Source organism: Theobroma cacao, chromosome 10 (genome assembly GCF_053813885.1).
Source record: "Theobroma cacao isolate CCN51 chromosome 10, ASM5381388v1, whole genome shotgun sequence".
Classification (NCBI taxonomy): Eukaryota; Viridiplantae; Streptophyta; class Magnoliopsida; order Malvales; family Malvaceae; genus Theobroma; species Theobroma cacao.
This window is the reverse complement of record NC_142648.1, coordinates 4176483-4202252: the sequence shown is the minus strand read 5'-3', so window position 1 is coordinate 4202252 and position 25770 is coordinate 4176483. Positions and strand designations below refer to the sequence as shown.

The following is a 25770-nucleotide window of genomic DNA, read 5'->3' as shown; positions in this document are numbered from 1 at the left end:
GGGTCTTGGTAGAAAATTCTAGGGGTAACTCAGATGGGATCTTATTTGGAGCCATGCACGAGCATTGTGAAGAATATACAAAATATTGTCCGGTGAGACTGATCATGCTCACTCTTGGTACGTTTGGTTGGCAGAATAGATAGAAATGGAATAGAATAATTATTATGTGAGAATAGAATGAGGTGGGAATAGAATAGAATAGTTATTACTTAGTTTGGTATGATAAAGAGAATAGTATAAGAATAATTATTATGACTTATTGTAATGTTTGGTTAGTAACAATAATTTTGGAATAAGAAAGGAATAGAAAATAAAAAGACAAAAACACCTTTTATTATTTATGTGATATTTTATTTTTATTAGATTTTTTAAATATTAATAATCTAGAATTTAATTAAAATATTAATAATTAATAATTTAAATATTAACATTTATTTAATTTAAATATTATTATGATTAATTTTTATTTTATTTTATTTTTAAAATATTAATAATTGATAATTTATTTAAAATATTAATAATTGATAATTTCAATATTAATATTTATTTATAATTTAATTATTTATATTTTAAAATATTAATATTTTATTTAATTTAAATATTATGATGATCAATTATTTTATTTTATTTTATTTTATTTTATTTTTGAAAATTAATAATTGATTATTTATTTAAAATATTAATAATAGATAATTTAAATATTAATATTTTATTTAATTTAAATATTATTATGATTAATTTTTTATTTTATTTTTTAAATATTAATAATTGGTAATTTATTTAAAATATTAATAATTGATGATTTAATTATTAATATTGTTTATCTAATTTAAATGATATTATGTTTATTTATTTTTAATTTATTTTGTTTTTAAATAGGAATAATTTATAATTTATTTTATTAATAATTGATAATTTAAATATTAATATTTTATTTATAATTTAATATTAATATTTTATTAAAAGTTAGAATCAAGTGAGAGAAAGAGGAGAGAGAGAAATAATATTTTATACTAATAAAGTTGTAAATTTTTAAATTTATAAGGGATATTTTTATCTTTATTAATTTTTTAATTTATTTCTCAATCATGAAATAGCTAATAACATGGGGAGGGTGATATTAGTTATTTCTTGATTTTGAAGGATTTTGAAGAATAGTCATTCTTATGAAATAGCTATTCCTTGAATCATTTTTCAATCAAACAAAGAAATTAAAATTTTTTGAAAATAAAGGGAGAATAACTTAGGCATTCCCCTAACTAAACATGCTATTCGTGTTGAATGAAGCCAATAATTGCACCGACTATCATAAGAATCTTCGTTAGCGGATATATGTCCGTTTCTAGGTCTTAGTTCCGTATGCTTTTGACATTTGACTTCTGTCTTTTGACATTTGACTTCTGTCTTTTGACATTATAGCATGTTTAAAAAAAATATTGGATTTTTCGGTACCCAAGTCAAAAGAGAAGCACTTCTTGCTTTCTCTTCCTCCCTCATCACAAAAATATATATTAAAAAATGGACCGCCAAGCTGTGTATAAAAGGCGATGCAGCAATCTATTTTCTCCCTGGCAGCGTCGCAGCAAATTCCAAGGTAATCCGTCTCTTTCTTATTGCTAATGTATTCTCTAATCCCATTTATGTCGTGTAATTAATTTTTGGATTTTTCCTTTCGTTTCGATGATTTAATTTTCTTGTAAATTGAAAAATTGGATTATGAAACTCCGATTCTTTCATTTTGATAGGTTTTTTCGATTCCATAGATTATACCTAATCGCACAAATACCTCGACGATTCCCGCTCGTTAATACATAGAGCCCAAGAAGCATATCTTGAGTCGGTATGGAAATGGGATCCCCAATAGCTAACGCAAGTTGATCTTTTTTTTCTTGTTTCTCTTCTGTAATTTTATATTTTTGGCTAAACTCCAGATTCCTCTCACATAATACCACCGGGGTCTTTTTTTTTCTCAAGTAAAAATCTTATTTCTTGCATTTGAACTTCACTAATATGGGAAAAATGGACAGGAATATTCCATCAAGCATTTGGTTGAGAAAACGAAGCATGACGGGACTAGGAATGGTACTATGCTTAATCCTTGTTCCTCTGCTTCCGTTGCTGGTTTCATCGGAAGAAAGTGTCCAAGTGCAAAATGCCATTGTTATTCCAAAGTATCAGAGCCCTCCATGCAATGCAGATCATCCGAACAACTGTCCGAAGCCCGTCAATCATACCTCTTCTAACCATTGCAATGTGGCCAACAGATGCCGTATTCATTCGATGTTTTATGAAGATGGCAGGTATTATGAGTCACACCGATTTTTTAATGTGGGTGGTTTCAAAAGTTTTTCTTATTTCCTCTCAGCCATGTTTGTTCCTCCCCTCCATTGTACTTCCTTTCTTTCAAACATTTTCTAACACTGTGTTTTTCCTTTCTCATTTTTGTATGGATAATGAAAGGAAAAGAAAAGAAGGAATTAGAATAAAATTGTAGATAATGTTATTAATTTTAGTTGCATGAGTCCCAGCACTTGCGAAAGGATTGGAGTTTGAGGGAATAGTGGAAAAGGTCGAATATTTTACCCATCTTCCTTCCGTATTCTTGTTTTCCTCCTACCAAACAAGGTGCAAGTGTTTTGGATTGATTTTAGCTCAGTTTTTATCAGTTTAAAGTTTAGAGAATGGGTGGTTGCATGGTCAGCCTAGTTTGCAGTTTACTAGAGCTTTTATGGTCTTTCAATGCTGTAGTCGAATGCATGATAGCTCCAAATAGTGTCAATAGCTGGTGGACTTATTTTTACTTGCATATTTTATCCACTGGTCTTAATGTTGAGAAAAAAAACCCTCATTAGATGGTGGGGATGATGAATGTTTTGCTTTACAAATAAAACTACTATATCTTAATAGTTAGGCAGTGTTGGCACTACTCTGGTTGACAGGTCACACTGCCATAGGCCTATGGCATTTTAATGGGATGAAAACATTTACCATTGATTTGGTTATTTTGAGCTATTAAACTTAACCTTCCTTCATTCTCCTGCCGTGCATACAGTGGTAACCGATTTTTGGTTGAGCTTATTGTGGAGGGAGGACCTGCGAAGCTCACTGATCTAGTACTTACAGAAGCAGTCACTACTGCTATTTCTAGATGGTTGGTGAAGAAAACAAAGGATAAAGCATCTGGACAGTTAAGAATTCTTATCAATACAATTGATGGTCATTCTCCTACATCTGCTGATTCTCCTACATCCGCTCAGTTACAGGTATTTGCTTTTTACAATTAATTTTTAGATGCTAGTTACTTTCTTTTTCTTCTATTGCAGGTTTATGTAATATTAAAATGGAATGAAGTCAATGTTCTCTCTTTTAATCATCTGACTGGCATCATTGCTGCTAGATTAATTGTCTGGAAGAAAATTACTACAAATTAATTTCTTTGATTATTGATTGTTTGACAATTGACTTTACAGTATGCTGCTTGTCAAGCAATTCGTCAAGTGGGCTTGAATTTTGAGTAAGTAATGATTTTCTATTTTTATGTTGGTCTTCTATTTTTCATGTTGAGCTAATGATTGGATGACATTAGTACTTAAGGATCTGTCAACAATGGTAATGGGTCCAAGCGAGTATAGCTATTGGATGACATTAGTACGTAATGACATTAGTACACAATATGAAGAGAATAAACAGGCATGTCAAATGATTGAAGCACTTGATTTCTGTTGGAGTCTGGAAGGTTTTTTCTATAAGTTACTATGATGGCAGCAGTAGTGGTAGTACCAGTGTCTTTGTTTTGTATTTAGAGCATATCATCATCCAATATACTCGTTTCCTTTGTGAAAACATACCAGCAGTTTTTTTCATTGATTTTACCTTTGTAGTTTATTGTCTTTCTATCCTCCAGTTAAAATTTTTTTGAGTTTGCACATATTATGTTAATTGATGTAATTTTCCTTTTGTAGACTAGCATCTACACCAGCATCAGACGGTACACATTCTGAAAAAGTGGCATCTTTTGATCCATTCTATGCGAACATTACAATAACAGGTTGTTTTTCTGTTAGCAGAGTATATAAAGATTACACATGCTCGAAAATAATCATTTCTGCTTGGAAGGATTTCCTTTTGTTTACAAATAGAATTTTTTCTAAGATCTTTTTTAACTGGTAAACTTTTATCTTGTGAGCAGCTAGTCGTCCTGGTAAGGCGGTGATGTTTGAGTTCTCCACTATTGCTAAAGGTCTTGGGGAAGCTGATGTGAATGGCATTATGAAACCTGTTCCAGATATGTTTCACAAATTATGGTTGAAGGCCACAAGGATGGAGTCAGAGGGACATGAGGAGTCCATGAGCCCTCCAAAGTCCTGAGAAATTCTTTCTTAACCCTGCTTATGCAGAGCCAATGGTAAGAACTTGACTGAAGCTTTATCTCGTATGTATTTGATAGTATTATAGTTTGTTCAAAGAATTAAAATGAAACAGTTTTATCATTTGATATATATAGATCAAATGAGTCTTTACTTTAATCTCTCTGCAGCCTAAAGTCTAATATATTAAAGTAATTATATGTGTTTTGTGATAATATATTAAAGTAAATTATAAATCCATTTCTTTCCTATTCAGGCTGGAGTATTGTTAGTAAATACTGTTTTAAATGCCAATTCTCAAAGCATCTTTGCAAAAGTTAAATAACTGATTGTTGAAACTGATTCAGAAAAATACTGCCGCTGCCACTTCCTGGTGCTATACCCAGAGACTAACTTGTCTTTTTCTGCTTGCAGGACGTATATTATGAACCAAATGGAGTTTGCTGCCTTTTACCAAAAGAAACAATTTCACTACAACTTTGTTATACTAATATATTTATAATTGATAAGACAGGGAGCTGTGTACTTTGTGTGTGAACTATGTTTCTTTAGAGTTGTATACCCAGGTAAATATTGGAATTTTAGGTTCATAGAATGGAATACAAAGAGGAATAGGAGTGACCCTTTTTTTTTCCGAAGCGAATGCTCTCATTGAGAGCATAAACACAATGGTGGTCCTGTTTTTGATCAATGTAGCAGATATTGTAGGGCAGTGTACCCTAGGATAATTCGCAATGTCTACGGCTTGTTTCTTACTTAATGCTTCCCTTTTATCATTTTCATTTAACTGTGCCGTTGTTTTTCACCATTTTGTTAATTATGCTTTTCAGTTTTTGAGATACAAAATGCAAATAATCAAAATCTTAATGGTCAAAAGTGTCGACTTTATTGCCAATAATGCATATTTGTTATTAATACGTTTATTTAATCAGTTTGCCTACAGAATATAACTATCAATTGACTTTAAACTCCAATAATTAGAAGAGATCGTACAAATTTAATAATATAAAAAAAAAGAAATTACATTCAAGGATAATTCGTAAAATAAAAATTGCTTTTATTTTTTTCTTTCCATTTTTTCCTTTTTATTTTTATTTTTAGGCCTTTTTTAGGCATTAAACAATCATGAAACAGTTATTTACAAAAGAAAATTTAATTTTTAATATTATATACGTAAAAACCAAATTTTAAATTTCAAGAAAATGAAAAAAAGAGATAAAACTATTAAGAACAGAGGGAATATGTAGATTCATCTTTTTTTTTTCAATGAACTTCGTAAGGATTCGAGTATCAAGTAAAACCATAAACTGCATGCCTTACAAAATCTCTTTTTTGTAACTATAATCACAGCCTAAATTAGTGTGCAATGGCAGTCGTCTGAGCAGACTCCATTGTTGTTTTCAGCATTTCCCAGACTAATGAACAGCTTGAGAAAACCAATTCTTGTGCCAAAGCACCAACAGTCCTAACAACTTTTTATTATAAGAAATTGGTTAGTGATGAAGGATACAATCTAATTTCTGATGTTGGAAAAGTTTCTGTATTTACAGAGGAAAGCAAGAAAAATAGAAGAGTGCACCCTGTCCCCAGTAACTCAACCTATGCACTTACACAAGAATGCCAGTACCACTGTTATCATTACGAGTCAAGGGGTATTTCAGGGGTCTGGAAATTAACAGGAAGACTGCTCAGAAAAGATAAAGTGTGTGAGGAAATGGACTTCCCGAACAAGGAACACCACGCCGGAAGCTTCTTAAGGATTCTTTCTACTTTTGGGGTTAATTCGTTAAGATCGGTTCTGAGCTTTAAGAGTGGACGCTGTTCCGCTTCCTGTCCTGGCATCTCGTGTGACTGCTGTTCGGTCTTTTTCACCCAGAAGAGAGTCAGATCAAACCTTGTTGGTGCATTTTTGCCTCCTGAAACTTGAATAATATGCCATCCATCTTTGCTGCTCTTACCATCCGCTGGGACTACCTCCATTGAATCCGCTGCATTCCAGGTTAAAACTAAGATTAATAGACGGACAGACAGACTAGAGATTCATGTAAAGTGGGGCCAGCATTGATATCAAACTACTGTAGTCTACATCCAGAACCCTACACCATTTCTCAAACACACTAGGAACTCCTCTTCACCTATCTCCGAAGCTTTTGGAAAAGATATTTCAGAGATATCACAAAGAAAACCTAGAAGTCTTGCTGTTGTTAGGTTAATCCAACCAGTACTACAGTCACTCCAATAATCAATACTTTCAGCAAAATTAGACCTACATTTACATATAGCTTACCGTGCACAATGACCAAACACTTGCCTCAACGAGCACCATTTCCAAAACTTGACATAATCTATATTCAGTCATTTACTCCTAGACAAATGCTCAAAAAGATTGAATATTGCAAGTGAATCAACCTTCCACATCAAGCTCCCCACCACCACACGCCCAGCTGAACAGACTTCAAATCAGCCAGTCTAACATGGCACTGTCTTAAATTAGGTACATATCATGTGCAGAGTTCTATGCAAGCATATAACATTATAGTTACAGATATCTAATTTAAGATTAAACCTTGATCTAGAAACTAACTGCAATTATATATAAGAACAACATGCTAAGCAAAGAATACTCAAGAAAAGTTTACTCACAGCAAGTTTTAAATTTGTATGTTAACAACAATATCAAGCATGCTCCAAATAAATTTTTGAGCAACAGCTACATAGCATGAAACTATATCCAATGCCATCATTAGCTAGGGCAATCAGAAGAGAGAACTGGGGTTTCCATTTATTTGCCCAATAGAAATCAAAACCAGAGAAACCAAACCAAAAAGAAAGGGCAAACCACCCTAAATGCTGGGGCATATCAAATAGTGCAATCCTAAGTGTTAACAAAGTTTCAGATTGCGCCCTGCTTTCTCACAAGATCACAAGTGTCCATAATGGGAAATTGATCCCAGATACTATAACTCTTTCTCACACAGTACACACAAATTATAAAGTAGAATTTCTGAAAACTTTCGGCTAGTAAACACCATATCTGTCCTACCCTTCAGAGTGTGACAACTGCTGTAATTACCCCCTTCTCCATTTTCATTTCTGCCTTATTTCTCTTTTTGGTTTTTCCCCCTAAATAGGGAAACAGAAAGGAACAGATGCAAGTATGCCAATGGGAATAAAGAAGAATGACACACATGAGCTAACTTCATTATACCTTTAAACATGAAGTCATCAATATCCTCAATATTGATGGCAAGAAACCAGCGTATGGACCTCTTTGTATCAATTGCAACTTGTGTGATTCTCCTAACTCCATTGTTTGTATCATAAACAACATCTAGCGTGGGAATATCTGACTCATTCCAGCCCCCTTCAATTTCATCAAAGGTCAAACAGCCATATTTGACTGAAAAAGTGACAAAATCAATAACCTTGTGTCTGCCACATTCAAAGCCCTCTCTAACTTGATCAATTTCCTTGGTCAACTTTCCAGGAGTTATGGAAGTTAGAGAAACAAATGAGATAGGCTTTTCACCAAATCTTCCTGTTGCATCCACAACATGCACCACCTGGAACCATAAAATCTTTTGTTATCTAAAGAAGATACAAGAACATGTTTTATTAGATGCTAGTATTATGCTAACATTAATTCAACAAGCCCAAGAATACATTTAATAACAGACAGCGGAATCTATTATTCTAAAACAAACACAATTGAATCTAAACATGAATGTAAAGCATAGTTCAGAGCAACCCAAAGAAAATTTTTTAAAATTAAAATCACTAAACATTAATTGAATCTAAACACTAGAACTTATATTTAAGAATTACATAAAGAATAATTTTTTAAGTTTTAAAAATTAAAATCATTAAAAATAAAATCCACATAACAGGAAAAAAATCATAACAAGTAGGAGATATAACCTATATAACAAAAAAAAAGAATATGATTAATGATTCGTAAAAATTTAAAAAAGAAAATCTATAGAAACTTAAAATATATGAAAAAATAAAATAAAATTAAAAAAAATAAATATAAATAAAAAATTAAAAAAAAATTTATCTCTTATTAATTTCACAATATAAAGACAGAAAAGACAAGAGGGAAAGATGAGTGGAAAAACTTAAAAAATTAAAAAATTTTAAAATTTTGAGTAAAATTGAATAGGACTTGTAAGATCATTTTATTATTATTTTTAATTATATTAATTATTCACTAAAAACTATTTTGAAAAATTATTAAAAAATATATCATATATAAAAATTTTAAAAAATTTTGCAAAGGGACGCTCCGCCCCTGATGTATCTGATCACATATAGGGCAAAGCTTAGATTTTTTGTATTTATCACCCATATTCTTTAAGGCAGTAATATAGCAGTACGAACTCTATACTTCTGTGCCTTTTCAGGGAAAAGAAAGCTCTATACTTGTGCAAAATCCTCACTAAGATGTCGAGCAAAATATTACAAGCAAATTCTCAAGACAATTTTCCTCAAAAGCTCAATTCAAGCATGTTAATCACCCAAGTTGATGTAAATATCTAGCATACTGAAACAAAAGTAACAAACTAATGTTGGTAGAACATTCCTGCCGTCCAACTAATATCACATGACTCTATATGACAGAACTCAAGATTGAATGATCTGTAAAACTGAATATCAGTTGAGATCAGATGCCTGTCCTCTGAATACACTGGTTTAAGAATGATTTATTTGCTGCTATTTGTTGATAAAGTATAAAGCCTTATCACGACTCTATTATCAGCACGTTCAATACAGATACTTACCAATGCTGACAATCAATAACATGAGAAAGGGTAAGAATAGAAGCTCGACCTTGTGTAATATGTTAAATTACTAACCCTATTTTTTAAAAAAAATAATTATTTATTGTTGCTCACAGCCATTAACTAAGACATAGTTTAGTGGCCTATTAAGTACATAAAGAACGTCAACAAGAAAAATAATCCTGTAATATTTAAAGAATTTAGGCTTAAGATGTCTAGATGTATTCACTGATGCACAATATATTCTAGCTACTTAATCATGTGACACATAGTTAATAACATAACCGTTCTCGTTTCAAAAAAGAAAACATGACATAGGCGTTCTCCAACCACTCAATTTGAAGAGAATTTCGTTCCTATGCAACTTTATCTCCACTGCACACTAACATTCCAACCCCACTAAAATTAAATTTTAAATTTTAAATTGCATTCAAATATCTCATTCATTCCACACCAACCTAATCAAATTGAATTACTAAGCTTACTATACAAAATATCAGTTTAATATTTTAATTATAAATTATTAAATTATTATTATTATTTTAATAAAAAGAAATTAAAAGAGAAAAAAAGAAAAATTAAAATACTGAAAAAGTAACAACATGTCAAAATAAAAACATATTAATATTTTAATAATAAATTAATAACATTTCAATAATTAATTATTAATATATTAATACTAAAATATTAATATTTAAATAATAAAGTATTAAATTATATTTTTAATAATATTTTATCATTAATAATATATTATATTATTAATATTTTAACATTATTCTAATAAAAACAACATTGAAAAAGAAAACTGAAAAAAATGAAAATAGAGATAAAATAATGACATAATGCTAAAAAAAAGTTTTTAAACTGTTAAAGAATATTCAAATAAAATCCTTGTTCTTCTATTACGTTCAATTAAATCTTTATATTCTTATTTTATGTTAAGTAAGCTCTTATTACAAATGGTTGACTAATTGTTATTACTTAAAACGTCACTTGTCATTTAATATCCATAACATTGATATAACACTGATGGGAACAGTAAAAAATACCAATGACTATATTATAATGTTATATAATTATGTTATGTCATCATTAATTATGATCTGTTAGCATGTTACATCATCATCACATAATATAAAATGACAAATAATATTTCGATTAAGTCAATCATTAAACATAAAGTTTTATTTGATTTAAAATAAAAAATACAATGACTTATTTGGCCCTAAATAAAAACATAAGATAGCGTTTGGTATGAGGGAAGTCGGAGTACATTCCCTGCAATGTATCAAATTAAATTACATTACAGTATTTATTTTACAACAGATTACTGCAATGTAAGATTGCAATGCAATCACATTACAGCTAAGGGATGTAATGCGATTGTAATTTAAAACTAATTCAATCACATTACATTACACTCTACAAGGTTATCAAAGACATTTTTATCGTTTAACTTTATTATTTTGTTAAAAATATTTTGTAATGTTATAATTAAAATAAAATATATAATATAAGAATTAAAAAATAAAATAAAATATAAAAAATTAAAATTTATATAATATAGGTAAAAGAAATTAAAATAAAATATATAATATAAAAAATTATATTAAAGAAATAAAAATAAAATATATAAGATTATAACAAGAAATGAAAATAAAATATATGACATTAAAAATATATCTAAGAGATGATATTATATAAAAACTATTAATAAAAAATACAAGTATATTAAACTTACATTTTAATAAACAATGATAATTTTAAAAATTAACATTACATTCTCAAAAAAGTACTTGTAAACCAAACGTAACAATGCTATTTTCCCTGTATTTTCATTATTATTTTACTTGTATACCAAACACTATAATGTTATATTCTCTGCAATCAAATTATTTGCAATCACATTACCTGTAATCACATTATATTGTAAAGTACCAAAAGTCACCTAAGAGTTTGATTGAAGGTAATAAAAGTATAAGGGTTTATTTAAATTTTTTTAATAGTTTAATAACTTTTTTTTAATATTATGTCTAAAGTAATAATCATATTAATTTACATTTAGATAAAATCATATTAATATTTCCTTAGAAAATTACAAATATTTTAATAATAACTTACTAATATATTAAATAATAAATTATCAACATTTAACATTTTCACAATAAACCAAGGTGGTGCCCTGCTTTGAGTGGCTGTCATTCATTTTTTTCAAATATTTATGACAAATAATAATTTTAAATTATATAATTTTATAAATAAAAGTAATAATAATAATAAATAAATTTAAATTTAAAAATACTATAAATAATAGTAGTAATTATAAATTAAAGATAATAATTTTAAAATACTAATATTTTATTTTTTTCATGTGGATTAAAATTTATTATTTAAATGATTTTTAATTTTTACAAAGATTTGATATTTTATATCTTAATATATGTTAATATTAATAAAATCTTACTTCAACTTTCATTAACATTTTTTTATCTCAGATCTTTGTAATTATTTAGAATTAATCCACTTTGTGAAAATAATCTTGGGATCGTCCAACAATTTTAGAAAGTAATTATTAAATTAATTTTTGTATTTTTTATTTTTATCAATATTTTTAAGTAATTTGATAAATTTAATTCGTCCATAAACATAAAAATTACGTAAATAAAATAAACAATTAAAAAATAAAACAATGAGTTAAAAAATATCTTGTTGGGTTTGACCCAGATACGCTAAAGCCTAAAGCTAATCCGGGTTGGGCTTGGTTGGATCCAACCCACTTTTTTTGTATCAAGTAAAACGACGTAGTTTTATCTTCAGATAAAATCTTAACCTGACGCTGGCAGCCAAACCCTTTCCCTGTTATTCATCTTTCTCTCTTTTTCTCTCGCTAACCATAGCAGAGTAGCAACCAACACCCTTTCTCGCAACCATCTCTCCCTTTGTCGGTCCCCGATGCCGTCGCCTTAGCCTTCGCCTTAGCCTTCGCCGGCCTAGGCCTTTACGGTAGCTCCCTCTTTCTTTTCCTTTCCTCTTTTCTTCTCTTCCCCCTTCCTTCTGCCGCCTGTTTCCTCTCTATTTTAAAAAGCCTAGTCACCGTTCTTCTTCAGGAGGTGCCAGGTCGCCTTCACTCGTTCTTCTTTGGTCTTTTCCCAATGTTTTTGGGTATGTTTATGGTATTTTAGTGTCATTTTATAGGACGGATGATATTATAAGATGAGGTCAAGGTTATTATGATCTTTTAACGTGGGTTTTTAGGCTATTTTTGGAACTTCACGTCTTAAGTCGGTTTTGTATGGAATTTTGGGGAAAGTAAAGGTTATTCTGGTCTTTCAAGTCCTTTGTATGTAGTGTCGGGTTATTAATTAGAATTGGATTGTGATTTTGACATATATGAGGATATTACGGTCATTTCAAAACCTTATAGGATGGTGATGACTCATGAGGTAGGAAGTTTCCGTATGGAAAACAAATATTTCAGGTTTGGATTGACCCGACGTTGTTCTCACTCCTATAAAAACTCATTTTTTTTCTACCCTTATAGTCTTGGTTCATTTCAGTACAATTAATGGCTTTTTCTTTTTTTTTTGTCATCAATGTGACTGACGTGAGAAAAGAGAAAAAGGTGTTGTTGGAACACCTTTAAAATTTTGAAAAACCCTCAAAATTAAAAAATAAATAAATAAATAGTGTTCTAATGTTGAAAGGTGTTGCCTCCAACCAGATTAAGGTTCGTTTCATTATTATTTTATTGGCAAGTAAAGTAATGGAGTTGAACCGTTCCGGACCCCACCCTAGAAAATTATGCCAAACTTGACACGTAGTCGGTGGGGCACACGAGTCTGTCTGCTACGCATCAAGTCAGTAGAAGATGCTTCACATGCCATTTTCCGACCTTAATTTGAGGCTGACTTCTGACTGACACGTCGTTTCTATCTCTTCCTATCTTTTCCTTAATTAAAATTCAAAATAGTTGGAGACAGGCAGGCCAATCCGTTGCGCCAAACGAAAAGCTTTTAATCATTAAGATCCGATTTCATATTTTAGGTATCCGATGCCAAACTCAAACTTGAATATCAGATATCCGATATGTGGTGTTGCATTTAGCTTTTAACCCGTTAGGTGCAAATACAAGTCCCCTGGCCCCTCCCGTGCCCCACTTTCCTAGCCATTTCATAATTTTCTGTCATTCGTACTTTCCTAGCCATTTCACAATTTTCTGCCATCTGTCTTCTGATTTATTATCTGTCTCCCATGCCCCCCTTTCCTACCCATTTCATAATGTTTGGTCATTTGTCTTTTGGTTTATTATCTGTCTTTTGGTTGAGCAAAAGTAAGCTTGTGATTTTTAACGACGTTAGTAGGGCTCAATAAGCTTGTGATTTTTAACGACGTTAGTAGGGCTCAAAACTAACACCGACGGTATTGAAAACAAGATTAAAAACAATCGGAGAAAAACGATTGGGAGAATCGTGCTTGAAAACTTGAGGCGGCATCTTTTTCTTATAATCTTCATTACATCTTTTTGTATTTCTTTCAAAATTAAAGATTGGTAAATTATATTTTTTGTTTTTTATTGATTTATTCAACTACTTAAAAAAATTTATTTTTCTACATTTATTGATGTGATAATATAACACTAAATTAATATATATTTCAACATATTTTCTTTCTTGTTAACAGAAAAGCATTGATAAGAAATATCACAATCATAACTGGTGTTTTTGTATATGCAAGTTGAGGAATCGGGTGGTTGCTTGTGCTAGCATTTGTCAATAAAGAATTTAGCCTATTGTCTTCTTTAAAAATTATTAATATATATATTTTTCTCGAGAAACGAAGCTCCTTTATAAAAAAAAATAAAGATGCGTCAAGCAGAGTAGGAAAGAAAATACAGTTACAACGAGAAAAAGAATAAACGAATCACATGCAAAGTGGGGTTGCGTGAAGTTTGAAAAAATTTGGTTAAACAAAGTTTTATGGCCTCATGTTATGAATAGAAATCCCCTGTATCTGATATGTGATCATGCCATGTATCTTATATGTCTTGCAGTTTTTGACTAAACTTGTTAACTAACAGCGTTTGAAAGGGTTAATAATCAAATCGCGAAAATCAATTCAAAAGAAACCAAACCTACGTAAAAAAAGAAATTTGACAAAAAAAAAAGTTAGAGTTAAAACGAATTTAAGAGAGAGGAATTTGGTAAGAGGTTTTTTTTGTTGTTGAAAAAACAGAAATATGCAAGTTGAAGTCAGGTGGTGCGGCGAGTAGAGCCGCCGTATATCCAAATGGGATGAGAAAATTCGCTTACTAATTTGATTATAGCACATAAATTTTTTCGATTTGGTTCTTTGTCACTGCTATAAGGTGGACCTAATGTCCTATTATGGCTCCGTGGAGGTTGAGAAATCATGTGCTGCATATTGTTGCCCTGACTAATAAACTTCAACAATGGCAAATTCAACATACTGATAGATCTGGAAACAACATGGCGGATTTGCTTGCTAGGGCCGGGGTGGGGAGGGAACATAATCTTTTGTTATTTCACTCTGTTTAGATTCCATTTTGAGTTGGAAGAATGGTTTTTGGATTTTTTTTTTCTCTACTCGCATCCCTGGCTTCTTTTTGGGCTCTACTATGACTCCCAGGTGGTCCAAGGTCTTTCGTCGATCTGAGTTTCCTGCTCTGTGCTGGCGTCTTCTTGGTTTTGAAGACTCTCGTGTCTGCTTGATTTTATATTTTTTGTGAGTCCTGCTAATTGATTTGATCACTCCTTTAACTGTTTGATGTTGTGAATGTCTGCTTCATCAGGTTTTTGTGGAGTGATTGTTGATTGCCTCTACTGGTTTTTGCTTTAATCGTCGAATTTAAATATAAAGTAAGAAGAAAACCTTACAGGAGGCCACTAGATGGAAAAGATGGGAAAAATAATATATATTTAAAAGCAACAAATTAAAAGCAACACAATCCCGAAAAAGGACGGTAGAATCCTATTGCCGTTACCGTTTCAAACAGCGTTATTTAATATTATCGCCATGTTAACGGGTAGAGGCCACTTGATGTTAAATAAGAAAAAGGACATAACACTCAACCTTCCCGTGCCCAAAAAATCATAAATATATTCACATTTTTTTTTCATAAATCAAAAGCTAGGATATGTATTTATCCAAAGAAAAAGGAAGAGTCAAAACTATGTTCTTGGCTACAGCTATGAGCTATATTTACATGAAATTATGAAATTAAAAATCATATCTGACATCCATGTGGTATCGATTTATTGACAACTAAAAAATCGATAATACAAGATATAAATATAATATTATATTCATATTTTTTACAGTAATAAAGTGTCGGTACAACCATACATGGCACCTGTAACAACCCAAGTCCACCGATTAGTCCAACAACTTTTTGGGCTTAAATCACGTGGCTCTCAAAAAAGCAAGCTCAAGTTATTAGTAGTGATGGGTTTGGATTGTTATATAGGTCTTAACAATCATATTCACATCAGATAAGTCCAACCACTGGTCCAGTAACTTTTTAAGCCTAAACCACGTGGCCCTCAAAAACTCAAGCTCAAGTTGCTAGTAGTGGTGGACTTGGATTGTTATATATGTCTTAACAATCACATTCACATCAGATGTGAGATGTTGGGTATCACAGCACCCCGCATGCATCATCAAATGATCTTTGCTCAACCAAAGTTATTTAAGGATCATGTTTCTCGAATAGAACTTAGTTCTATCTTGTCACATATCGTTTGAATTAAGATGCTAGCATATTTTATTGTAAAACTTTGAATGTTTTAATTGTTTTCACTTTTTGGATTGCATCAAGTTATTATGAGAATAACAATTGTTTTTGAGAACATGGAATAAACCTTTAAGGTTTATCCATAAAGTTATATACCACATATTGAGCTTTTTGTGAAAGGGATTTTTACATTGTAATACATTGGAAAGTAATACTTGTTCTTAAAGGACTTATCATTTTGATTCTTGTAATTTATTCTTTTTATTTTAAGCATTTGGGTAATTAAACTAATATATTGTGTAGATATTAAAAGGTTAAATATCCAAATAAACCTTTGAACTATGTCAAAAAAATTAATTTAGACCCTATCTTTTTATTACGTTCAAATAAGCCCCTGAACTTCTATTTCGGGTCAAATAAACCACTCTATCTAACCGTTAGCTAACTTCTATTAATCAACGATACATGTGATGCTTTTATACCACATCATCTGCCATGTGGCAGATGACCTGATATTAAATATTATTGATTAAGATTTGTGTGCTTACTTTTTTACCCATTTACTAAATCTTAATCAACAATATTTAATGTCACATTATCTGTCATATGGTAGATGACATGGTATAAAAGTGCCACATGTAACGTTGACTAATGGAAGTTAGTCAAGGGTTAGAGGGAGGGACTTATTTGATTCAAAATAAAAATTCAAAAGCTTATTTGAACGCAATAAAAAGATAAAAGTTGAATTAACTTTTTTGACCAATTTACTCAATCCTAATAAACAATATTTAATGATACATTATCTGTCACGTAGTAGATGACATGGTATAAAAGTGCCACATATACCGTTGACTATAGAAGTTAAGTCAACGGTTAGATAGAGGGGTTTATTTGACTCGAAACAAAAGTTCAGGAACTTATTTGAACGCAATCAAAGGATAAGGGTTGAATTAATTTTTTTTACATAGTTCAGGGGTTTATTTGGATATTTAACCATATTAAAATAACAAATGTTTGGATCAAGTGGGAAAATATTGAAATTTTAGATTTAATTTAAATTTAAAATTCAATTGTAACCCTTATCACGTATTTGTTATTATCTACTAAATATTTATCTCTCATGTTTAAGAATGTGATAATATTAGTTTAGGTGGTATTTATAAAATCTATTTCAAATTCTAAATGAAGATTTCTCTTAAATTTTAGAAAATTTAAGATTTTCTTAATAGACGAAAATTATCGTTAAAAACAATGTATCACGTCTCATACTTATTTGAATAATTTATCAACTTCAATTTTCGACCATATAAGGAAGATGGGAAAATCATAACTTTTAAAGTCTTTGGTTTTGAAAAAAATTGAAGACTTCAATTGCACAGGGGATGCATCCAACAGAGGAAATTGCTTGTCTTTTGGATTCATTTGACTATAATTAGTGGTTCTTTTGTCCTCAACGTATTAGAAAAAATTTTGAAAAAGAGGAAAAACTTGAAAAAGTAAAATCAATATAATATATATTATATTTTGTATAAAGTCACATTCAACCCCAATTCACTGGACTTCCGTTTTCAAAGTTAAGATCGAGCTCGGCAGGACCCATTCATTTAATTAGTATTTTATATTAAATTAATAAAATATTATTTTATATTTTAATATTTTCAAATATTAATTTAAAATTAAAAATATATAAAAACTGTCCTCAAAGGTATCTTCAGTTGTTGGCAACAATTCAAAACAGCAGAATTTGTAATTGGGTTGTTTGGATAAGTAACTTTTTAGAAGAAATTTTCTTCTCAATGAAGAAATCTCCTTCGTTGATCTCAAGACAGAAGCGTAAGTTTTGGTATCGTAAGAATTTAAGCTCCCACGTGTTAACCGGTCAATTGGGGACAGTGGATTCTTACCAATAATAAATTAACTGGCTTAAGTTTGACAATAAGGGAAATTGCTTCTCCTTTGGGTTCATTTGAATACAATTAATGATTTTTTTGTTGCCAACGTGTAATTTTGTGTCATTTAAAAAATAAGAAAAATGTGAAAAGCCAAGTGTTAATATATATATTCATGAACCGATCAAGTCAGATTTAGGTTTGATTTATCGTACCTCTTTTCTAAAAATAAGAATTGAGCTCAACTTAGTTCATTCATCTAATTATTATTATTTTTATAATATATTATTTTACATATAATATTTTGATATTTTTAAATATAATTTAAATTTTACATTTAATAAATATTTATTAATAAAATAAATTAATCCAATATGAGTTTAATTAGACTGCATCTTAAAAAATTATTCCCAAATGAACAAAAATTATCCGCTTCTTAAATGTGCCTCCATTCCATGCCACATTTACTTGTGCTTGACACATAGCATAAAAAAAATAAAACAAACTATAGTATAATCTCAATAAATTAATATTCGACAAATTAATAACTTCAATTAAATGATATTTTAGATCGATCTCGATTTAAGATCAATATGGTAAATTAAAAATTCGTTAAATTTATTAAATAGTATATATTTTTTAAAAAAGCATATCGGTTCCACTTGATATATAAATTAATAATACATCAAAATTATACATATAAATGACTAAATTAAAAAATGTTTATAAAATATGATTTCAATGTTACTTATTTTCCTTAGACCTTATCTCTAACTTTTCTTAATGTATTAAAAAATTCTAGTGTAATATACTCATATTATAAGAAAACTTTGAATGTATGTTTACATGAGACAGACTCTAGTATGAAACTATCATCTTAAATTTCACCTTCAACTAATTGATGTATAAATTAATAAATTATTAATTTATCGATTAATTAATAAATTTTCATAATCTCAAAAAAATCCCCTAACCCATCTCGTGGTTTCTTTCTTTTTCCCTTCATATTATTATGTCTATGTGCAAAATATTAAAATTCCCCCAGACAACAAACTTGTTTCTCCTTTCTCTGTTAAATAAACAAAGTTAAAATGACTTCTTTTTATTTTACCAAGTTTGGTGTTGCCTTCTTCTTTCTCCTCTCTGATTTTCATGAGATTTGGATTTTTGTGGATGATTTTGGTTTCTAATTTGAATTTGTAATAAGGTTCTTGTGATAGAAAGAGAAAGCGTTACAAATAAGTAAAAGATGAGCTGGAGGTGACGGAAAAGAAGATTGAAATAGTTCATAAAGTATTGATTGTCGTGACAGGTGAAAAACAAGAAGAAAAAAATTATAGAGTATAAGAGAATTAGAGAGAGAAACTTTAGAGGAGAATGTGTTAGCTTTAAAAGAAAGAAAAGCCTCGAATGAATTGTAAAGACTATATATATAGTGCAAAAAGTAGTGGTTATAAGAAAAGACTTTAATACATGTAATGCATGACATTATTAAGAATAGCTTTAATGTTGAGTAATCGTTACTAAGAGTTAATATTGAGTAACGATTAGAAACCCATTATGTGATCATTGAAGTAATTAGGTGTGATAAAACTTATTCTCGAGTAGAAAGTAACAAAGAAGAGATATACATGAAAATATACAAGAGAATAAGTTGTACGTGAACAAGTATAAGAGAATAAGCTGTATAGGTACAAGAGAACAAGGTAAGAGGGTGAAATATTTGTACTTCAGAAAAAGGTTAAGAAAAAGACCTCTTAACTATCTCTATATCCGAGTCACCAAGCCAAACTCTCAAAAACATTCAAAAATGAAACTAACTTGTGAATCTTATTATTTATTATGGGTTGCTTCCGTTATTATCTGCGTGAAGTAGTACTTCACTTGTTCTAGTTGTTTTACGTGGAGTAACATTTCATTTGTTTTCGTTGTTATGCGTGAAATACTACATTTATTTTAGTTGTTCTACGTGAAATAGAGTTTCATTTGTAATGGTTGTTCTCATTGCTCTTTGTACAATATTATGCTATAAAATAATTCTTTATATAATAAGTATTAATCAAAATCAAGTATTTACATTTTACTTACTGCATAAGAATTCTTACTTAAAAATAATTCTTATGCATTAATTTAAAGAAAAGTTTTATTTTGTATGATAATATATTGTATTGTAACACCTCGGGTAGTAACGCCTCGGATAGTACCATCTTAGATAGTAATATTTTAAACAGTAATACCTTAAGTAACAACATATTACTGTCTAATGTAATATTTGATTCATTATACAATAATATATTTTCATAAAATAAGATTTTCAAGATACAAATTGTAAAAGGAAGGTTAATCTTTTTCATAAAAACCTTGATTCAATGTGACTTATAAATATGAAATTACTATGAACAATTTTCTTCATTCAAATTCAAAGTAAAGCAAAATTCCAAACAAAGCAAATTTTAGAGCAAGGTTGCATTTTTGCGGATTTGTTTTTTTGAACAGGTAAGTTCTTCTTCTCCTTCTTGTAATTTATTTATTTATTTTTAATTTTTCTTACTTTTCAAAGAAATTAAAAAAATTAAATTTCTCCTACTTGTTACCCCTGCATGAATGTTTTTTAATATTTTAAAATTAAAATATAAAATAAGAAATTTTTCTTGCATGAAATGAAACTTTTTGATTGAAATTTTTTTTTTATATGTTCAAGCAGATAAATAAATTATTTTATTTTATAAGAAGAAACATCAAATAATAATAATAATAATAATAATTATTATTATTATATATATTTTTCTTTATAGAGTAATGCTTCGATTCCGTGCTGTGCCTTTACTTTGTCTTTAGTGTGCTCTTCTTTATATTTTAACCCTATTTTGTCTTTTCAATCTTCTTCGGAGCTATTTTGTCTTTGGATTTCCAATTGATCGCGGAGCCTCACTGTGCACGCAAACCGTTGGGTCTTTTTCTCGTTCTCGCTGAAAGTCCTTTCTGTGAGGATTCATTGTCAATGTAAATTGGTTGACGGATCTTTATGTTTTGTTATAGAGGAGGTTGGTTTCTGGAGAAAAAATATATACAGTAGTCATTAATAACTTTTAAATGAGTCAATAGGCTCTGCTAGCATATGCAACCACGTGATTCCTCAACTTCCATACAGAAAACACCCGTTATGGTTATGATATTTTCGCATATAAATCACTTTCGCTGGATTATTTTATTAAAAATATAAAGTAAAAAATTAAAATATAAAAAATATTAAATATGCCTTTAAACTCTTTTAAAACTCTTATTCTATAATTTTTATTTATTTTTTCTTACTTAACCAATTTTATTATTTTAAAAAAGTGTTGTTAATTTCACGTGATATTTGTGACTTTAATTTATCAATATCAAAATTTATTTAAATACAATTAATAAGATAATGATTTTTATGAACACAATAAAAAAATATTTTAGTACTTTAGCCGAAATGGCAATATGGGAAACAAAGAGGCGCGCCGGCTCAATACTTATTTTCTTTTAGGTCTATCCGATTCCGTCTTTTAGGTATCCGATATCAAACACCAACTTCGATCGAATATCAGATATCCGATAGGTGGTGCTGTTATTGTCGTAGGTAGCTTTTAACCTCTTATTTTTATGACATTGTTTCTGCATTTGTTTTTTTGAAATGCATCGTTTGATACTATGTTCGTTGAAAATGACGCATTGGGACCAAGCTTTTGGACAACTACAGGGAAAGTATAGATGCCAACTATTGTGGAAAACTTTCTCCACAAAAGTCTCATCTCCTTCGATATCATGGTAACAACAACGCTCTATTTCGCTTGCAGTTTTGTTTGGTCACCTTAATTGGTTCAAGTTTTTTGGTGAAGCGATTGTGGTCCAGTGTTTTTGGCGAAGGCTCAAGAATCTGATGAAGCAAATCTCAACGAGAATACCAGAAAAAAAAAAAAAGAGATATTTTTGTGAAGACGGACCTTGTCCATGGCGATCAGCATGTTCAAGTTAATGAGATCTAGCTGGATACTGGATAGAAGTTTTATTTATTTTTTATTTGAAGAAAGAGGATACAAGTCCTGCTCGGTACAAAGAGTTTCAGATCGATGGAAAGGCATCCTACCACACCGCGTCTGGTGTAACGAAGTTCGTTGACCTCGTAAGGCGAAGTGAATGCATCTTTGTTTTCCTATTTTGCAACTCTCCACAGGTGCTTTTTTTTTTTAGTTAATAATCAACTTGTTGAAGTAGAGCCATTCATTGTCCTTTTTCTTCTAAAAAAACACAATATACATATTTATTCAGAAACAACTCATAAATGTTTCTGAATGATGAAATCACTAAGAGAGTGCTTGTTCTAGTTTTTTTAATTTAAAAGTTATTATAACATTTTTATGAAAAATATTTTTTTTAAAATTAAATTAAAATTGATTAATAAAATAAATTATATAAATTTTAATTTTAATTAAAATTATTATAAAAGAGATTCATATCATCTTCCATCGTCAAAACAAAAACGGAAGAAACCTATTTCGAGTTTTTATACGATTTTATATGTTAAAATCAAAAAAATTTATAAAAAAACATAACAACTCTCAACAGATTTATTGAGAGAGATATTTTTTGAAAATTTGATCTATTTTAAAAGAAATTTTTTTTCTCTAAAATTTTTTCTCTTTAAAAACTTATCAAAAATCTTGCTTGATCTATCTTTTGTTTTTAAGAAATAAATAAGCTTAATTAAAATCTTTTACTCCACTTCTTATAAAATTATAAAAAATTAACAAATTCATTAATATGATTAACTATATAAAACTCTAACACAAATACTATAATTAATAAAGATTTTTAACACTTACTCCACCCTATGTCCATCCACCCCTATGTTTATTTCATCCAAGTTTCTGGATTCACTCCCTCATAACACGTAGGACACATCTGATAAAAATTATAACTTTTTCAAACGTCAAATGCTTATTATGATCAGTACAAGAAATAGATTTATGCGATGCCACGAGTTATTTTTTTTTTAATTATGAATTTTAATACATATTGATCATATTACTTTTATTTTACAATAAAGACCTTAGCATGCTCTCATATATATTTTTTTATCAAAAGCTTTTGATCTAACTCAAGCTGTATTTTATTATCTTATATATTTTATATAATTTTATTTGTTCATCTGCTTAGATCGTCTTGATGGGTTGAAATGTCCACAGAAAGAAAACAATCCCAATGGGCTCAAGGTTTTGGCCCAACCGCCTAAAGAGATTGAGTTTAGCCCAAGAGCCTTTGTGACGATGAATTTTTACAACGCGGTTTCATGAAATAGACAAGAACGAAATAAAATAAGGTAAAAGTATAATAAAATAATTATTATATTATTTAGTACAATAATAAAATATGATAGAAATTGTTACATAATTAATAAAAATAATTTTAGTTACACGTGTGGTTCGCAGGATAGAGAAAAATGAATAGAATAACTATTCTAGGTTATGCGGGGAGCAAACTTGTTGGGGTTGTTCTGCGGGGCGTTGCCTAAGTGGAAGGTGCAGGTCTGTGTGGATTCCAACTTAGGAGTGGCTTGAAGCGAGTTGAACCTAAGAGGAAAATTTTCTCCCATCCAGAGCATTCTCTTCTTCCTTTTTCTTTCTCCCTTATTCCATCTATTTTCTCTCTGGCAGCGTCGCAGCAAATTCCTAATAAATAATTTTCAAGGTAATCCGTTCTTTCTTCTTGCTAATGTATTCTCTAATCTCATTAATGTCGTTTACATAATTTGGGATTTTTCTTTTCGTTTCGATGATTTTGTTTTCTTATAATTGAAAAATTGGATTATTAAATTCCGATTCTTTCATCTTGATAGGTTTTTCGATTCCATTGATTATACCCACTCGCACAAATACCTCGACGATTCCCGCTCGTTAATACGTAGAGCATTTCTTGAGTCGGCACGGAAGTGGGATCCCCGATGGCAAACCCTAGGTATTTTTTTTTTCTTATTTCTCTTCTGTAATTTTATATTTTTGTCTAAACTCCAGATTCCACTTACATAATACGGCCGGGGTTTTTTTTTTTTTTTCTCAAGTAAAAATCTTATTTCTTGCATTTGAACTTCACTAAGTTGGGAAAAATTTACAGAAACAGTTGCATTTTGTTGACAAAACGGAGCATTACGGGACTAGGAGTGGTACTATTCTTAATGCTTGTTCATCTGCTGCCGTTGCCGGCGTCATCAGAAGAAAGTGTCCAAGTGCAGGGTGTTCTTGGGATCCCAAAGTACCAGAGACCCCCATGCAATGCAGATCATCCGAATCACTGCCCGAAGGCCGTCAAAGGTGCCCGTTCTAGGCATTGCAATGTGGCCAACAGATGTCGTGGAGTCCATGAGCCCCCCTCTCGAAGTTGAAGATAAGCTGGCCATGATAGCCACTACTCTTGTGCAGTGTCCCTTTTTTGTGTACGTGAAGTTCATGGACAGTAGTTATTTTCTAGTTTATGCAAAATCATTTTATATATATATAGATCAAACGAGTCTTTACTTTAATCTCTCTGCAGCCTAAGGTCTAATGAGTCTCCATATGTACGAAATAATGAACCCTCAAAATAGTACTTTTTTATTTTGCATTTGACTGAACCATGGAATTAATTTACGTTATGTGTTAATCTTACTCTAAGGTTTCATGAGTAGACTTATTTCACTTAGGCAGCAATAATCAACAATCAAACAAAAGGAAAAACAATTGTTTGCCTTACTTCTACTGATTGTGTCACTGTTCAACATCAAATTTGGTTTGATAGTTCTCAATAGAGTAATTAGCTAGTTATCAATCTCACTTTAGGATTCAATCATTTGTGTTTTGTGATAATTATATTAAAGTAAATTATAAATCCATTTCTTTCCTATTTAGGCTGGAGTATTGTTAGTAAATGCCATTCACTGACCTAAGAAATTCTCAAAGCATCTTTGCAAAAAGTTAAATAACTGATTGCCGGAACTGATTCAAAAAATACTGCCACTGCCACTTCTTGGCGCTATATACCCAAAGGCTCACTTGTCTCTTTCTGCTTGCAGGACCCTTCGTTGCCAATTTTGAAGAACAGAAGTTGATTCACACTCACACATATCATGAAGCAAAAGAATAGAACATATTTATTATATACAACTGTGCTGGTGTTTTTATTATTATTTTTTATAATTAAAGAAGGGAGATTTGACTTTTGGTTTTTGAGACAGTGAGATAATGAATCGATCAATGAATTAAGTGTTTGGGTGTTTGTTTTTCACCATTTTGTTGAATATGCTTTTTAGTTTTTGAGATACAAAACGCAAATAATCAAAATCTTAGTTGTCAAAAGTGTCGACTTTATTGCAAAATAATGCAAATTTGTCCTACACAATGTAACTATCGATTGATTGTAAACTCTGATAATTAGAAGAATAGATCGAACAAATTTAATAAATATATAAAATTAAGAAATTATATTAAAGGATAATTCATAAAATAAAAACAGCTTTTAATTTTTTTTTCCATCTTTTCCTTTTTAAGTTCCAAAAGTAATTATTTTTTTCAAACTACTTCTCATAAATTTCTTTTTACTTTTTGGAGTTTTTTGGCATTAAAAAAGTTTTGAAACATTAATTTATAAAAGAAAATTTAACTTTTAATATTATATTACATAAAAACCAAATTTTAAATATCAAGAAAATAAAAAAAAAGAGATAATCAATTAAGAACAGAGGGAATATCAATTAAGAACAGAGGGAATATGTAGATTCATTTTTTTTTCCTTAATGAACTTCGTAAGGATTCAAGAATCAAGTAAAGCCATGTACTGCATGCCTTACAAAATCTCTTTTTTGTAACTATAATCACAGCCTAAATTAGTGTGCAATGGCAGTCCTCTGAGCAGACTCCAGTACAATCTCCATTGATGTTTTCAGCATTTCCCAGACTAATGAACAGCTTGAGAAAACCAAT

General features: G+C 29.9%; 2 protein-coding genes and 1 long non-coding RNA gene across 9 annotated transcripts; 2 read left to right on the top strand and 1 right to left on the bottom strand.

The window, feature by feature from the left end:
* Positions 1-892: 892 nt before the first annotated feature.
* Positions 893-5127, top strand: LOC18586400 (uncharacterized). 3 transcript variants are annotated; one of them, XM_088802577.1, is made up of 8 exons: positions 898-1594; positions 1746-1869; positions 2028-2300; positions 3053-3263; positions 3471-3514; positions 3963-4048; positions 4190-4405; positions 4782-5127. In XM_088802577.1, the coding sequence occupies exons 3-7, from the start codon at positions 2065-2067 to the stop codon at positions 4366-4368; spliced, it is 756 nt and encodes a 251-aa protein (XP_088658703.1). In that variant the 5' UTR covers positions 898-1594; positions 1746-1869; positions 2028-2064; the 3' UTR covers positions 4369-4405; positions 4782-5127. The 3 variants fall into 3 exon arrangements, with proteins under 3 accessions (XP_088658701.1, XP_088658703.1, XP_088658702.1); XM_088802576.1 differs by having other exon boundaries at positions 900-1594; positions 1746-1840; XM_088802575.1 differs by lacking the exon at positions 1746-1869 and having other exon boundaries at positions 893-1594.
* Positions 5128-5807: 680 nt separating this feature from the next.
* On the bottom strand, positions 5808-13032 carry LOC148760288 (uncharacterized). Its single transcript, XM_088802528.1, has 4 exons — positions 12982-13032; positions 12041-12220; positions 7576-7945; positions 5808-6355 (listed from the first exon to the last, which is right to left on the bottom strand). The coding sequence occupies exons 1-4, from the start codon at positions 13030-13032 to the stop codon at positions 6006-6008; spliced, it is 951 nt and encodes a 316-aa protein (XP_088658654.1). The 3' UTR covers positions 5808-6005.
* An 8408-nt stretch (positions 13033-21440) lies between these two features.
* On the top strand, positions 21441-25075 carry LOC18586398 (uncharacterized). Of its 5 annotated transcripts, none has more exons than XR_016023111.1 (6): positions 21441-21941; positions 23005-23138; positions 23248-23506; positions 23655-23773; positions 23930-24248; positions 24864-25075. It is a non-coding gene; the product is annotated as an uncharacterized LOC18586398 (long non-coding RNA). The 5 variants fall into 5 exon arrangements; XR_001929924.2 differs by having other exon boundaries at positions 22976-23138; XR_001929923.2 differs by having other exon boundaries at positions 21441-21992.
* Positions 25076-25770: the final 695 nt, after the last annotated feature.